The sequence below is a fragment of the Heptranchias perlo genome, chromosome 3 (assembly GCF_035084215.1).
Source record: "Heptranchias perlo isolate sHepPer1 chromosome 3, sHepPer1.hap1, whole genome shotgun sequence".
NCBI lineage: Eukaryota > Metazoa > Chordata > Chondrichthyes > Hexanchiformes > Hexanchidae > Heptranchias > Heptranchias perlo.
In genome coordinates this window covers 58,862,912-58,878,823 of record NC_090327.1, presented here as the reverse complement: position 1 = coordinate 58,878,823, position 15,912 = coordinate 58,862,912, and the positions used below count along the sequence as shown (strand labels likewise).

The 15,912-nt window shown below is 44.8% G+C and overlaps 1 protein-coding gene across 5 annotated transcripts in view; it reads left to right on the top strand.

Annotated features, from left to right (window-relative positions):
- The window catches only part of LOC137314431 (coiled-coil domain-containing protein 178), a 363,911-nt gene that overhangs the window by 31,628 nt on the left and 316,371 nt on the right, over window positions 1–15,912 (top strand). For all 5 annotated transcript variants that reach the window (XM_067979795.1, XM_067979798.1, XM_067979796.1 and 2 more), the window contains exon 8: window positions 2,812–3,032. In XM_067979795.1, the coding sequence (XP_067835896.1) occupies window positions 2,812–3,032 (221 nt within the window). The remainder of the gene's footprint in view (window positions 1–2,811; window positions 3,033–15,912) is intronic.

Below are 15,912 nucleotides of genomic sequence, written 5' to 3'. Positions count from 1 at the left end.
TCCCTTGTCCCCAAGGAGCCAGCTCTTGCGGGTGTTCGGTGTGTGAAAGAGGGGCGGGACTTTGGACTCCCGGAGGATGAAGGAATCGTGGCAGCTGCCAGGGTATCTGGCGCATATGTGAAGGAATCTCTTGTGGTCACAGATAAGCTGAGTGTTGATGGAGTGATAGCCCTTCCTGTTGATGAACAGTCCTGGCTCGTGTGGAGGTGCTCGTATTGTTATATGGGTGCAATTGATTACACCCTGCACCCTTGGGAATCCAGCCACAGCGTGGAATCCCACTGCCCTCTCCGTCTGGCTGAGGTCGTCCATGGGGAAGTTGACGTAATGCGAGGACCTGCGAAACAAGCCGTTGGTGACCGGCCTTATGCACCTGTGTGCAGACGACTGAGAGACCCCGGCGATGTCCCCAGTGGCACCCTGGAACGATCAGGAGACGAAGAAGTTGAGGGCAGTGGTGACTTTGACAGCAACAGGTAAGGAGATGCTGCTCGGGCCAGCCGGGAGCAGCTCTGCATGAAGGAGGCTGCAAATGTCTGCGACTACCTGGCGACTGAGTCTGAGCCTCCGTATGCACTGCTCCTCAGAGAGGTCCAGGATGCTGAGTCTTCAGCACTACAGCCGAGATGTTTTCGGGGCCCATAGCCTTTGCTGTATCCAGTGCACTCAGCCGTTTCTTGATATCACGTGAAGTGAATCGAATTGGCTGGAAACTGGCTTCCGTGATGGTGGGGTATCGAGAGGAGGCTGAGATGGATCATCCACTCGGCATTTCTGGCTGAAGATGGTTGCAAAGGCCTTGTCTTTTGCACTCACGTGCTGGACTCTGCCATCATTGAGGATGGGGATGTTCACGGAGCCTCGTCCTCCCGTTAGTTGTTTAATTGTCCACCGCCATTCATGACTGGATGTGGCAGGACTGCAGAGCTTTGATCTGATCAGTTGGTTGTGGAATCGCTTAGCTCTGTACATAACATGTTGCTTCCACTGTTTAGCATGCATTTAGTCCTGTGTTGTACCTTCACCAGGTTGGCACCTCATTCTTAGGTACAGCTGGTGCTGCTCCTGGCATGCTCTTCTACACTCCTCATTGAACCAGGGTTGATCCCCTGGCTTGTTAGTAATGGTAGAGTGAGGATTATGAATACAATTCTGCTGCTACTGATGGCCCACAGCGCCTCATTGATGCCCAATTTTAAGCTGTTAGATCTGTTCTAAATCTATCCCATTTAGCACTGTGGTAGTGCAACACAACACGTTGGACGGTGTCCTCCGTGTGAAGACGGGACTTCATCTCCACAGGGACTGTGCGGTGGTCACTCCTACCAATACTGTCATGGACAGATTCATCTGCGACAGGTAGATTGGTGAGGATGAGGTCAAGAAGGTTTTTCCCTTGTGTCGGTTCCCTCACCACCTGCCGCAGGCCTAGTCTGGCAGCTATGTCCTTCAGGACTCAGCCAGCTCGGTCAGTCGTGGTGCTAACGAGCCATTCTTGGTGATGGGCATTGAAGTCCCCCACCCAGAGTACATTCAGGCAATCATGCTGGCACTACTAAGAAGCCACTGAAATGAAGGACTTACAAAGAGAGATAAAAGTTTTTTTTAAAAAAAAGCAAAACAGCTTGACTTTTGAAGCTTTTTACCCTTCTTTCTAGAGACTGCATCCCTTTCTATAAGCTCTTCCATTTCTTTCGTATCTGTTGACTTCACTTTCTGCATCAGAGTCCCGTGGTCAAGACAGCTCTTAATCCTGTCTGATGCATTTCCTGTGCTTCGGATTTCCCTTTATTTTACTCGAGTCCCTATTGTCTTCCTATCCTAGACTCTAATTCAGCCTTACCATCTACTACCATATCCACCAGCTGAAATACGATCCCAGTACCAAATTTTTCTTTCACCTCCTCCCCACTTTCTGCTTTCTGGAGGCACATCACTTCCGTGACATCTAGTTCACCCTTCCATCATCCCCCACTATCAGCTTATCAGCTGCTCTTTTCCAAGTACTTTTCCCCCTTAAACCGCAGCAGACGCAATACCTCTGCCATTGTTTCTCCCTATACTGTTCTGTGTGAGACTGAGATTTAGGTATACCTCCCCCAGTCTGGGATGCTACATTTGCTACTAGTCGTGCAGTGCCCTCTATAGTAGGAAAGCCAAGCACAGATTGGATGACTGCCTTGTTGAACACGTCAATTCTGTCCATCTCCCTATCACTGTCCATTTCCACTGCCTTTCTCATTCTCAGTCTGTTTCATCTTTGGGCTACAGACTTTGGGAATAATGTTCCATCTTCATCCTGGCACTCTTCAGCCCTCTGATAAGAATATTGATTTCAACAACTTTAGACCTTAGCTGTGTCCCCTATTATCCTGCTGGATTTTCCCAGTAGGTTCATACACATTCTGTTTGGTTCTTTTCCATTCTGGAGCCACGTCTGACTCTGTCTTTTTCACCATTGTCTTTTAAATTTCATATAAATATCTAAACTCAATTTGAAGTGATCTGCACCCAATCTAAAGCACTTTATTCCTGTTATCAGCATTTTTTTAATATGTTATTAAATCTATTAACTTTGTGAAAAGTAGTTAGGAGATTTGAATTTTTGACTTCTACTTGTTCTCCATTCACCTTTTCTCACTTGGACATGTATTGACTAACCCTTGTCAATGCAATAAAATGGGCTTTTCCATCTGAACGTGCCAGATTTAAGGTTAAATCCGAATGTTCTAATTTGAGAAACTAATCCACCTGCTGTACATACCAGCATTTTCATTTAAAAAAAAAATTGTATATCCTTTTCTTACACAGAGCACGACATATGTTCACTGGATGTATGTGAATTACAGTGGCATGTTGAGGATAAAGCATTTCATTTGCAAAATCTACAAAATCAAGTTACCGATGCAGGCGTACTGAACCAGAGATTACGAGAAGAAATAAATTTGATGAAGAAGCTTGAATATCATCTGAAGGAAAAGCTGGATTTGGAACAGAACACCATTAATGATATTCTACCGAATCTAAGAGAGGTATTTAACATAAACATGCTACCATCTTGGATATAATGAAATGAACCTAATACTGTTTAATGCATTAGATACTTTTTTTCATAAGTTCTCTCACGTGGTCTAAAGAAAGAACCTGCATCTTTATAGCACTTTCAGGTCTTTAGGACATTCCAGAATGCCTGAAAATCAATTATTTACTTTTGAAATCACTGTTGCAGCAGCCAACTTGTGTAAAGCAAGATCCTACAAACAGTAAATTAAATGACTGATAAGTTCATCTGTTTCTGGTGATGGCTGTGGAAGGAATGTTGGTCAGGGTTCCAGGAGAGCTCCCTGCTCCTCTTCAAACAGTGCCAGGGGATCTTTTTTATTCCTTCATGGGATGTGGGCGTTGCTGGCAAGGCCAGCATTTATTGCCCATCCCTAATTGCCCTGGAGAAGGTGGTGGTGAGCCGCCTTCTTGAACCGCTGCAGTCCGTGTGGTGAAGGTTCTCCCACAGTGCTGTTAGGAAGGGAGTTCCAGGATTTTGACCCAGCGACGATGAAGGAAAGGCAATATATTTCCAAGTCGGGATGGTGTGTGACTTGGAGGGAAATGTGCAGGTGGTGTTGATCCCATGTGCCTGCTGCCCTTGTCCTTCTAGGTGGTAGATGTCGCAGGTTTGGGAGGTGCTGACGAAGAAGCCTTGGCGAGTTGCTGCAGTGCATCCTGTGGATGGTACACCCTGCAGCCACGGTGCGCCGGTGGTGAAGGGAGTGAATGTTTAGGGTGGTGGATGGGGTGCCAATCAAGCGGGCTGCTTTGTCCTGGATGATGTTGAGCTTCTTGAGTGTTGTTGGAGCTGCACTCATCCAGGCAAGTGGAGAGTATTCGATCACACTCCTGACTTGTGCCTTGTAGATGGTGGAAAGGCTTTGGGGAGTCAGGAGGTGAGTCACTCGTCGCAGAATACCCAGCCTCTGACCTGCTCTTATAGCCACAGTATTTATGTGGCTGATCCAGTTAAGTTTCTGGTCAGTGGTGACCCCCAGAATGTTGATGGTGGTGGATTTGGTGATGGTAGTTCCATTGAATGTCAAAGGGAGGTGGTTAGACTCTCTCTTGTTGCCTGGCAGTTGTCTGCCGCGAATGTTACTTGCAACTTATCAGCCCAAGCCTGGATGTTGTCCAGGTCTTGCTGCATGTGGGCACGGACTGCTTCATTATCTGAGGGGTTGTGAATAGAACTGAACACTGTGCAATCATCAGCGAACATCCCCATTTCTGACCTTATGATTTTCTACAGCTATCTGAAAGAGCCGAAGGTTGACATCATGGCTTAGAAATTGGCCCAAATCAGGGCGTGATTCCAGTGCTGCGCATGCTGCATGAGCCTATAGAAGCCAGTGGCAGGAACATAGGAAATTGACCTGCCGGCCTCATTTATTTATTACAGACGAGCTGCAGAAGCCAGTTACGGCACCAGAGGCAGCTCCCGGGAGACACCAAGATCGGCCAGCTCAGACGCCGGCCACAGTCATAAGGAGTGTCTGGGGGGAGAGGGGGTAATCGGAAGGGGAATGAGTGGTAGATAGCAGTGTCCCTCCTCCACAATAAAGTAAGTTTTAAAAAAGGTTAATACGTACTTTTCTGGTGGTAGCCTTCAGCAGTTCTTTATGGAGCTCTGGTTTGGCTGTTAAGCACCTGCAAATACTGATGACAACGTGCACGGTCAGTCGCAAACAAATTTTGTAAAAGGGGCCTGAACCAGGCATTGCCTGAAAGATCTCCCCTCTAACAGTGCAGCACTCCCTCAAAGCTGCACTGAAGTGTTAGCCTAGAATATGTGTTTAAGGCCTGGAATGGAGGCTAGAGTCCTACCAATTGAGCCATGCTGGCTTATGTCAATAGCATTTGTTACTGTATTATAGAGGTATTTTAGTAAACCTATCTATAATATATATTAAATACCGTACATCTGTGAGCACTTCCTGTGTTTGCCCCACTTGACTTCCTGTTGTCACGTTTTTGTTACAATTTTTGTGTAAAACTTTTCTCATTATAATTTCCTCTCCCTATGTTTAATATGGATTTTGCCTATGTAAACTTGTCATTAAACAATCTCATTGTTGGGCGGCTTTGTGCTCAGTCTATGGACGCACTCAGGCAATCCTTCTCTGAAAATCTTCTGGGACTGCCATCTTGGTTTTAGCTAAGGTTGTTGAAGGTTAGTATTAACCTATTAAGCATTTTTACTTTTGAGCTTTTAAAAATTTTTCAACATACTTTAATGCCTTTTACATATTTATTTCAAGTTTTTAATTTTTTAAGAAGTTGCCAGTTTTCAGTAGATTTCGGCCGAAGTGGGGTCATCCATTTTAGATCCGAGAAAGAAAAATCAGAATGTTTTCTTAATGGGGAGAGACTAGAAGCTGTGAAGGATCAAAGGGATTTACATGTCCATATACATCAATCACTAAAAGCTAATGCATGGGTACAAAAAGCAACCTAAAAAGCTAATGGAACATTGGTCTTTATCTCAAGGGGATTGGAATACAAAAGAGGAAGTTATGCTTCAGTTGTACAGAGCCTTGGTTGGACTACATCTGGATACTGCATTCAGTTTTGGGCACCCCGCCCCAGGAAAGGTATATTGGTCTTGGAGAGGGGGTACAGTGCAGATTCACCAGAATTATACCAGAGCTTAAAGGGTTAAATTATGAGGACAGGTTGCATAAACTTGGTTTGTATTCCCTTGAGCTTAGAAGGTTTTGGGGTGAGCTCAACGAGGTGTTTAAAATGATAAAAGATTACGATAGGGTAGATACAGAGAACTATTTCTTCTGGAGAGGGAATCCAGAACAAGAGAGCATAATCTTATATTAGAACTGGGCCAGTTAGGATTGAAATCAGGAAACAATTTTTCACACAAAGGGTAATGGAAAACTGGAATTCTCTCCTTTTAAAAGGCTGTGCATGCTGGGTCAATGGAAATTTTCAAGACTGAGATCAATTGATTTTTTTTGTTAAGTAAGGGTATCAAGGGACATGGGGCAAAGTTGGGTAAATGAAGTTGAGGTATAGATCAACATGATCTAATAGAATGGCAGAACAGACTTGAGGGACTGAATGGCCTACTCATGTTTGTATGTTCCTACCTTTACCTCACATTCTCTTCATTGTTGCTGCTCTAACTTACCTGCTAAGACCTCATCCCATTAACCTCTTCTGTACTCACCACCACCAAATTGTCTGAAACTCACTAAGTTACTTTCTGAAACTTTTCAATACTTCCATCACTCAATTTTTGTCGCTTACTTGCCGTCACAACCTATTTTGAACTTACTCCCCACCAACCTCTCCATGGCCCAACTGTTTCCTCATCTCTTTTTCCTAACATTTCATATTTCTCCACTTCTCCCCAAACCACCCTTCTGCCAGCACATATTCAACTTTGCATTTTCATTCAAATAACCACAGAGAATAATGCTCAAATATAAAATGTTCTTAAAACTTTTATGTTCATATGTACAATTTATATTCAAATGTTTATACATATTATAGGAAAAATATTCCACAATTTTATTTAGATATTTCACATTAATTTATTTTTACTTTTTTTTCAATTCTCCCAAGCATCTACAATTATGTAAAGACCTTATATATCATTTTATTCCAATTTCCAATTGTTTACCCTCATTTTATTAGAATTTCTGTATAGTTCTACAATGACATGTATCATCAAATTTTCCTGTCCTTATCGAGCAACATATCATCTAACTTCCCATTGTCAATGCCAAGGGACATCAATGTAAACTCAACATATTATGTAGAAATAAGGACAGAATATATGACTTTAAAATCATCATCGGACCCTATCTGCATGTTTAAAGTAGGACCCTGCTTCCTTCCTGCAGGTGTTCTGCTTGCGTGCTCAAAAGAGCAGGTTAATATGAGGACACTACGGGAAGGAAGTGGGATCGGTGAGGGTAAATGACTCCCGTTATTTTAACTGCACCCCAACCCCAGCTTGGTTTCTGTCAGTTAAAATTGGGCCCCAGGTGTTCAAATCTACCATGGCAGTTTAAGAATTTGTTTTCAGATGAGGAAAAAAAAACTTGGGAAAGAAAAACTGGTATCGGTAAAAATGGCCATGAAGCTGTCGGATAATGGTTTAAAAACCCAATTGGTTCACTAATGTCTTTTAGGGAAGAAAACCTGCCATTTTTACTCGATCTGTCCTATTTGTGACTCTGGCACCGCACTGACTTGCTGCCCTCTGCCGTGACCTAATTTACCTGAGGAAGGAGGAAGCCTCCGAAAGCTTGTAGATTTCAAATAAAATCGTTGGACTATAACTTGGTGTTGTAAAATTGTTTACAATTGTCAACCCCAGTCCATCACCGGCATCTCCACATCGTGACCTAAGAAGCCACTTAGTGGTATCAAACTGCTTCAAGAATAAGGCACACCACCGCCTTCTCAAGACAACTAAGGATGTGCAATAAATGCCAGTGACGCCCACATCCCAGAATTAATAATATATTTTTTTTCCGTATTTATAATGGGATCTGCCTATGTAAACTTATTACACTCAAATTACACTCTATCTCTGGTGGAGGTGCTGAAGTACCACCACCAGCAGAAGAGTGTAATTACAGTGTGACAAGTTTCTATTCTACCTGTTGCCCTGGAGGCTTGTACCAGGTGCCAAGGATCAACTCCATCCTGCTGACCAATATCCTCCATCTTTATTGCAAATAGATCATCTTTTACCAGAAAAGCAATACCTCCTCTTTTGAGACCCATCCTATCCTTTTGGAATCTCTCCTACCCTTTCACCTTCACTTCAGCTCCCCTCAGTGTGGACAAGGTCGGTCCTCAGAAGGGATGTCTCCGTACTTTGCTACAAGAGCCAGAGTAAAAGGTGGCATGGCAATCAATATCCTGAAATAGGAAGATTTTATATGCTTTTCCAATGCTTCCTTTAATAATAATGATTCTGCATAATATTAAGGGAGGAAGGGGATGAGAATGAACAAATAGATAAGAGAAGATTTGATTACTTCTCAATGTTGGACCTCGTTAGATCCCATATAAAGAAGTATATGGCTTAGTAACAGGTTTTCAGTTAATGAGCTTGCTCTAGCGAGAGCTAACAAAGCAGTTCTAGTAAGTAATAATGATAATGCCCACTGCATGCAGAAAAGTATCAGTACTAAAGGACTATAGTATTAAATGGAACACATTTGGTGGTGCCAGATCATAATTAGAACCTAAAAGCAAAAAATTGGAGATGCTGGAAAGGTGAAACAAAAACAAAAAATACTGGAAACACCGAGCAGGTCAGTGTACACAGACCCAGACTTGCTTTTCACTGTTTCAGACAATGTGAGACCACTAGGAGATTTTCACCACCCGCTTCCCCCTCCACACCCAATGAGAGTTACTCAGGAGCAAATGTGGCATTTCCTATCAGCGTGCCAATATTATGGAAGAAGAGCAGAAGCAGCATGGAATGAAGCAAAGGAGAGTGAGGCAGCATTTAAGGAGAATAGACCCACCAGTTATTACCCACCCCCCCCCCATAGAATATGTAGACAATAGAGGTGATCTGAGGACCTTAGTGAGGAGTTGTATACAAGAAGAGCATGTTTCACTGAAGAGTTAATAGGGGAGCACTGCTCTTCATGTGGCTGTGAAGATGATGACCATATTCAACTTTTATAGCATAAGCTCATTTGAGGTAGGCGCGGGGGAATCTATAATATGAGCAAGGGTGCAGTACGGCCATGCATCTGTCAAGTGAACGCAGATTACAGGAGAGCTGAGGAATTCACCTTTGACATCATAGCAAGGCAGCAGCAAGATAGGGTCATGGTTGTTGGCTTTTCCAAGGTTCAGGATGTAATTGATGGCATCCTTGTTGCTTTGCAAGCTCCTATAACAGGAAAGGCGTTTACTGCCTCAATGTATAGATTGTGTGTGACATGCAAAACATCCTACATCAACATGAGATATGCTGGAAGTGTCAATGAATGGATTGTGGGTGACAAAGCCTTCCCCCCCACCCTCCCGCCACTTTCATGGTGAATGATCCTATTCAGTGGCCCAAACAGCAGCATAGGAGCGCTACAATGAGGCACATGCTTCTACAAGAGTGGTCATTAAGAGGACCATTGGGGTCTTAAAGAGATGCTTTCCTGCTTAGACAGGTCAGGAGGAACTCTGCAGTATGCTCGTGTCATGCATAGTTGTAGTTGCTGTGCCTTACACACCTTCTTCACAAAAAAAACCAAAGGCCTGGACTTGGTGAGGAAGAGACCCTAGCTGCTTCGGAGGCAGAAGTACATGGAAGAGATCATCACACTGACCTTTACTCAGAGGAATTCTCAGTGACTGAGCACATCTCATCACTGAAGTCTTCTGTTTAACAAATCTATCTTTGACACCACAGCCTTACCTCCTTCCCCCTCCTTCAAATAAAGGAACAATCCTTCAATCCAGGATCCATGCTAGAGCATGACAACATGTCTTTCCTCTTTGCCCCTACATGGCCATGCCAATAATCATCACCTGACTGAATAAAGAAGCACCAAATCAACATCAAATAAGTGCACCCTTTCCTGTATGATTCAAACCTCCAAGAATAACAAAGTATGACATAAGTGCACGTTCTATTTCATTGCAACAAAGTCCAGAGTAAATATGAGCCAATCTACTCTTTGCTGACACCTTGGCCTCAATATTAACACCCTCCCACGACAGGCGACCCCAACTTGCTGCATATGCGCCTGTTGCCATTTTTACTCTCCAGGGTGGGACACTTCATTAACGTATCTAAATTAGGCTCCCACAGTGCAATTGGGAGCCGATTTAAATTTTACAGTTGCTGCGTGGGTGTCTCGGGAGTCGGGAAACCCGGCAGCGAAAGGGAGATGGGAACTGCCAGGAGGAGCAGGAGTTTTCTTCTTGGCCTCCCTTCTGCTGATCGCGGCCTGTCTCTCTTTCCATCCACCCGCCTCCCCCACCACTGCTGAGATTACTGGCCTTTATTGCAAGGGTGTTGGAGTACAAGAATAGGAAGTCTTACTACATTGGTACAGGGCTTTGGTGAGACCTCACCTGGAGTACTGCGTACAGTTTTGGTCTCCTTTTCTAAGGAAGGATATTCTTGCCTTAGAGACGATGCACTGAAGGTTTGCTAGATTAATTCCTGAGATGAGAGGGTTGTCCTATGAGGAGAGATTGAGAAGAATGAGAAGTGATCTCGTTGAAACGTATAAGATTCTGAGGGGGCTGGACAAGGTAGTTGCTGAGAGGTTGTTTCCCCTGACTGGAGAGTCTAGAACCACAGGGCATAGTCGCAGGATAAGGGGTTGGCCATTTAACACTGAGATGAGGAGGAATTTCTTCACTTAGGTGGTTGTGAATCCTTGGAATCCTCTACCCCAGAGGGCTGAAGATGCTGAGTCATTGAGTATAGTCAAGGCTGAGATAGATAGATTTTTGGACTCCAGGGGAATCAAGGGATATGGGGATTGGGCAGGAAAGTGGAGTTGAGGTCGAAGATCAGCCGTGATCTGCTTGAATGGCGGAGCAGGCTCGAGGGGCCATATGGCCTACTCCTGCTCCTATTTCTTATGTTCTTACGTTTTGACACCACCCCTCCCCGCCCCCCCAGCTCAAATGACCTCTCCAAGTCCCGATCTCGGCCAGCCTGCACCCCACCCAAGTCCCGAACGCCGACCGTTCCCCCCCTGCCCCACCCCCCTTTCTGATTGTCAAGGACTGTCCCCAAGCTTGCCCGGCTGCGGCTTCCTGCTGCTGGTTTCCCACCCTGCAGCTGGCCAGGCTGTCAATCTGGCTGGCTACTGGGTGAGAATCTGAAGAAAAGTTAAACTTGGCAGGACCTCTGTGTCCCTGGCCTGGCCGGGTTCTTTGGCCATTTCCAGCCTCCCCCACACCCTTCTGGCCTCTCTGTAAATCTCAGGGGCCTTGTCTTTCTTTCTCTTAAAGCTTCTCCGATGTGCAACTTGAGGGCCAGTACCTCAGGAGGTGTTGGCTGTTCATGTTCTATAAAAGGTTCATGGGACTGAGGTGTTCTTTCTCTCATAGCAGCTTGCTTCTGGCAGGGAACCGCTACTGGCTGCACCCCTGGAGCTTGTTCCTTGACAATCAGGTGTCACTCCAATGTTCCATCGGTGTGGTGCTCTACGGGTGAAGGCTGGAGGTCTGGCATGTGCTGCTATCCTGAGAGATGACAGTATCAGGCAGGTTGACTTCAGCCACTGCCTTTCCATGGGGCCTTGGATCTGTGTCCCACTGATCAGCAGGATGACTGGTCTAAAGCTAGTTATCACATCCTGAATGCCTTGAGAGGCAGCAGAATGCATCACCGCCATCATGGTCCACAAGTCGGTATGCTCTTCCTTACTGCAATCTTCAGCCAGAACTAGCTTTTTAAAGGCTGCACTCTAATTCCAAGCAGCCCAGGACTTTACTCCAGTTTTACGCAAATTTTACAGATGTTGCTACTATAATGGGTATGCAAAGAAGCTGATCCAGGAAATTCTCATGTAAATACATCTCCAGATCATTGGCGGGTGCAACTAATTTTCCATTGCCATATAAGCTGTGCAATTCACCATATGGAACTTCCAGGCTATTATCTTCTCCACAGATGCTGACTCATCCAATTTCAACCTGTTGGAATAGGATATCCGAAAGGTTTTGTCTTGCTTGCCAATGTGGTTAGACCAAGAGCTTTCACCAAGCTCAGAGTGTTCATGGATCTGCTTATCATTAGGACAAGTCATTTGTTGTAGCAAGTAATTTATTGTTGCTCAGATCTTTTTAGAAACTAACAATTTCACTGCCTCTAGGACATGTAAATGCAAGATTGCAGTAAATGGGCAGCAGATTGCACTATACATGTAAATGTAAAAATTTCCTGAATTTTGTTGCAGGATATGCAACATACCAAATCATTTGTGCTCTTACACAAGCAGGGCCCAGTATGGGTGGTATCACATTTTGGTGTCCAGTTGACTGTCAGCTAGCTTGACTGGATGTCCAGATTTATGTGGGATGATGGGCATTTCAATCACCGGTTGACACTTGGTTGGGTTTTGAATTTAATCAATAGAAAGCAGTTGTTTGAACCTTTGAAGATGTATAGCCTTACTTGCTGAGGTGGATCTGCTAGAAAGGAAGGTACAAGCCAAGGATAGCTGAGTGTAACATCTAGGATTAAGGAGACAGAGAAGGAGGCGGAAGCTAGTGGTTATATGAGGCTTCACAGGTATGCCGTGGCAACTGTTTCTTACACTTATGAATTTAATTTCCTTGTCCTTATTTCACCATGAAGGATAATGAGCTGCAGGTTTGATGGTGATCAGGCTGGTCTTAGACCTCACCTGCCATTTTTATCAAAGCTCATATCCGTGCATCTTCATTTTTGTCAAAAACTATGTTGCTGAAGTTTCATTTACCTTCAAAGTACCACATGCATGTAATTTTAGCTTTCTTTGTAGAAAATCCTCAGGCAGCGATCCCAGCAATGATGTTGTGACCTCCGGCACTGATGCAAACTGGAGCATGTAGGGTCAGTGAGAAATCCCATCATGTAAGTACTCATGAGGTGCTTCCCACTAGACATACATCTCAGGTGCACATCAGCCCACAGAGATCGGAAGGACCACTGCCGTCCGGGTGGATGCGTCCTGTGGAGTTGGGCAGGGAGGTACCAGGTTCCCTCCCTGGAAAGTATATTTTGCATGGTCCTTGGCCCCCTTTGTAAGGGAGCCAATATTATTGATCAAAACCTCGGGTAGGCCCCATTTCACCAGGATAGTATCCAATACGCCTCTTCTCGCTGAATGTACATATGCCACTTCAATATTAGGCTCCTGCCCCGGGCCATACCCCCTCTAACATGGGCGACCTTGTAAGGGTTAGATGGAGCTTCCACCCCTTACAAAGCCCGATGGATACTAGCAGTACAACCGGGACCCAGCACATCAGGATTCCTATCTTTTTTTCAGCATGTAGTTATGGTGGAGTGTGCCGGAAGGGCTGACCCCCAGAAGTTTAGAAAATCATTTTGTTTCCTATGGGAATCCTTGGAGAACTCCATCATTAAACTAAGGCTTAAGATTGAGATTTAAAAAAAAATCTGAAAATGTTGGAAATACACAGCGGGTCCTTCAACATCTGAAAAGATAAATGACTGGTTAATATTTTTAACAGAGACCCTTTTCCACAACTGAGAAAAGGAAGACAAGCAAGCTCTACTAATCAAAACAAAGTGGGGAGGAGAGAACAAATACAGAATTATAGAGCCAGATATGCTAATTACTATTGCAAAGAAGCAGCTAATGACTAATAGCCTGTGAACGCTAAAAGAGGTGGAAAGTGATTATGTACAAAGCGCTTCTCAGCTAGGCTGTGAAAATGCATAAGACAAAAGGTCCAAAAAGGATGTGAATGAAGCAGAATAGCAGAATTTTAATTGGAAAAACTAGCAGAAATATTAGGGGAACATAAGAAAAAGGAGCAGGAGTAGGCCATACGGCCCCTCGAGCCTGCTCCGCCATTCAATCAGATCATGGCTGATCTTCAACCTCAACTCCACTTTCCTGCCCGATACCCATATATTTAAGATCCAAAGTTGCTAAAGTCAGTGTTCAGGCCAGACAGTTGCAGTCTGCTGAAGAGGACGAGATAGTTATTGAAGTTTGCATTGAGCTAGTTTGGAGCAGTGCAGTAGACCAAAAATGGAAATGCAGGTGTGGAAAGAGGAAGGACAGTTCAAGCAGCAAGTCACTCAGAGGTCAGGATTATGCATGCTCAGCAAAGTGGTCAGACAATCTCCGACATAGATTAGGGAATTGAGTATTAGATTAAGTCTTCTGGTAATACCCCTGACATAGTTTGCGCCACTAGTGAAAGTTGGAAGCTACTTTACTCATGCACTGGTAACCTCCTTGGGCCAACATGCAGACTTAATCTGAAGCTCTGGACACCCAGCAGTGGTTCAAGCTGATTTAAACACAGCTGTCCAATATGCCACTGCTAACAGTTTTTACTGTACTTTTGTATACTTCTGTTTGTATCTGAACAAATATGAATAATCTTACTTAGTTTTTGAAAGAGGTTCAACTCCACATGAAAAATATGTACCTGGACTACCCCTCAATTCTAGGGCTTTTTCCTGAATGGTGAGTTGCTTTAGTCTCATTGTCAATCTTAAAGTTCCAGGTCTAGAAATTCGGCCACACAGCGCCTTTTTATTGGGTGCCAACCGACCTACTAAGTCCCCAATAGGGTGGGCAGGAAGCATGCACGCACATTTTTGGCCAGAAATGCACCGCCTGCCATATTGGTTAAGGTAGATGCGTTGGCAGCAGGAGTGCACGCCAGGAACGTTTAAAGCCCGGAATATTTTTATCAAATAAGGGTCCTGTGCGTCTTGCAGGCCCCGTTCTTGATTTTTGAATGCCCCAGTGCCTCACTCGTCATGTGCTGAACTCACACAGCGCAACGTGGCGCTAACTGGCAAGAAGGCACCCTCACCAGAGTTAATTAAAGACACCATGCAATACTGACAGGTAAGTTGCTGGTCTCTGATTTTAGGCTGCTGCTTGATTTCTGGTTGTCTTTTGGTGTGTTTTATCACTCTGGATAGCTCACTTTGTCTACACAGAGAAAGATTTTGCTGGTCTTGCACTGTTGTTTACCTCAGAAATGGTTTGGCTGCAGACATAGGGCAGCCTTCAGGGCTGGAGGATAAACGGGAAACAGCAAGGAAGACATCACCGAGCAGGAGCAGCTGCCAGAAGATGGGGAGGAGCAGGTGACTGAACAGGTGGCCATATCCACAGAGGATTGTCAGGGCGAACTTCTACATTAACTTTACTCTAGCCAAACTGTTCCAGTACAGCTACAACACTGGCATCTACCCGACAACGTGGAAAATTGCCCAGGTATGTCCTGTCCACAAAAAGCAGGACAAATCCAATGCGGCCAGTTACCGCCCCATCAGTCTACTCTCAATCATCAGCAAAGTAATGGAAGGTGTCGTCGACAGTGCTATCAAGCAGCAGTTACTCACCAATAACCCGCTCACCGATGCTCAGTTTGGGTTCCACCAGGACCACTCTGCTCCAGACCTCATTACAGCCTTGGTCCAAACATGGACAAAAGAGCTGAATTCCAGAGGGTGAGGTAAGAGTGACTGCGCTTGACATCAAGGCAGCATTTGACCGAGTGTGGCACCAAGGAGTCCTAGTAAAATTGAAGTCAATGGGAATCAGAGGGAAAACTCTCTAGTGGCTGGAATCATATCGAGCACAAAGGAAGATGAAGTAGTTCTTGGCAGCTAATCATCTCAGCCCCAGGACATTGCTGCAGGAGTTCCTCAGGGCAGTGTCCTAGGCCCAACCATCTTCAGCTGCTTCATCAATGACCTTCCCTCCAACATAAGGTCAGAAATGGGGATGTTCGTTGATGATTGCACAGTGTTCAGTTCCATTCGCATCCCCTCAAATAATGAAGCAGTCCGTGCCCGCATGTAGCAAGACCTGGACAATATCCAGGCTTGGGCTGATAAGTGGCAAGTAACATTCGCGCCAGACAAGCACTAGGCAATGACTATCTTCAACAAGAGAGAGTCTAACCACCTCCACTTGACATTCAACGACATTACCATTGCCGAATCTCCCACCATCAACATCCTGGGGGTCACCATTGACCAGGAACTTAACTGGACCAGCCACATAAATACTGTGGCTACAAGAGTAGGTCAGAGGCTGGATATTCTGCGATGAGTGACTTACCTCTTGGCTCCCCAAAGCCTTTCCACCATCTACAAGGCACAAGTCAGGAGTGTGATGGAATACTCTCCACTTGCCTGGATGA